We start from the raw sequence: 1,411 nt of genomic DNA, 5'->3' as shown, positions 1-1,411 counted from the left end.
CAAAATGTCTTCAAACCTCGGAAACAAAGTCCACTTTTAATATCTGCTGCAAGTTATTTTTAATTTAAAGAAGTTTAAATTTTGATGAATGGTCAAATGATCCCTTTTTTCTTTTGAATGTCTAGGTCTATCCATGTCAATGACCAACCTAACTTTAGCCATTCTTGAACCTAAAACTAATCTGAGTATCGTGAACGGCTGCCGGGCTACACTTTGGACGCCCCTGCTCAAAGCATTGAATAAAAACTGCTATGTTAATGGCTGCAGGGGCTTAAACGTGTCGCTGTTCATATAGAGCAGTTTAACGCGTAACTTTTTCACCTGGTTTGTTAACAGCCAAAGACTTCATTCGGAACTTGATGGAAAAAAACCCAACGACGCGCTTCACCACTGAACAGGCACTCCGACATCCTTGGTGAGTTCCACACAAACAGCTTCTGTGAGCTTATCTTTTGGTTTTTATTCCTACTAACATATCCCACTCATATGATATCAGGATTGCTGAGCACACGGCCAAAGACCTGGACATCTATCAGTCCGTCTGTGAACAGATGGGGAGAAACTTTGCCAAATCTAAATGGAAGGTTTGTGATGCTGTTGTTTTCTACTTTAATGCAGCAACATTTTCTTTTATCAATTAAAAGTGTAAGAAGAGTGATAAAAAAAACTGTTTGCTACTTATTGTGATCGACCTTCTAAAAGGCTCGATGTTTGATTTTTTGATTCTGGATCCAGTCATCAAATATGAGAACTGATCCTGGGTCTGGTTCTGCTGGAGGTTACCTCCTGTCAATAGAGCGTAATTCCTACTCTCGTTTACTCACATGCAGCAGAATTCTGGCCTTGTCTGGATTTTTGAGCATCTTTCCAAACACCGAGCTGAATGATTTGAGCGCTTATTTCATGTAAGCATATCACCAAAGTGTATTTGATTATTAAGGGAAGCTGTGGCCCAAGGAGATCAAGTAATTGAGTTACGATCAGGAAGCTTATATTCCTCACTGAGGTATCATGATGACTCGAACCAGTAGACATGTTACAATAGCGTGTCAAGAAATAAAGACGCAAATGAACTCTAAAAAGAAAGGAGAAGAATCAAGCTTCTTGTCAGTGTTCAGTCCTCTGTTATACAGTCGGAAATTTGTCTACATTTCTATTGCTAAAACTACCAGCAATGTTGAGAAGACGTTTTCCTGAGGCAATAGTCCAGGAAAATGTTTTCATATTTCAAGCTTGGATTCATTGGATGCATCAGAGTACTCTTCTTTGTAGCTTGGGTCTAAATCACCAGCTTATTGTGATATGAGGTTAGCCAATATCACAGAGTCTGTCCAAAACCATTTCCTAGGGATGCACGATATTGGGATTTTGGCCGATATCCGATATGCCGATATTTTAAAACTCATGTAGC

General features: G+C 39.5%; 1 protein-coding gene across 1 annotated transcript in view; it reads left to right on the top strand.

Moving 5' to 3' along the window:
• LOC107100669 (calcium/calmodulin-dependent protein kinase type 1D-like) overlaps window positions 1–1,411 on the top strand; it is a 31,384-nt gene that overhangs the window by 26,072 nt on the left and 3,901 nt on the right. The window contains exons 8-9 of the mRNA XM_015399242.1: window positions 337–415; window positions 497–584. Of these exons, the coding sequence (XP_015254728.1) occupies window positions 337–415; window positions 497–584 (167 nt within the window). The remainder of the gene's footprint in view (window positions 1–336; window positions 416–496; window positions 585–1,411) is intronic.

Source organism: Cyprinodon variegatus, unplaced genomic scaffold (assembly GCF_000732505.1).
Source record: "Cyprinodon variegatus isolate N-32 unplaced genomic scaffold, C_variegatus-1.0 Scaffold998, whole genome shotgun sequence".
Classification (NCBI taxonomy): Eukaryota; Metazoa; Chordata; class Actinopteri; order Cyprinodontiformes; family Cyprinodontidae; genus Cyprinodon; species Cyprinodon variegatus.
This window is presented reverse-complemented; position numbering and strand designations above follow the sequence as displayed.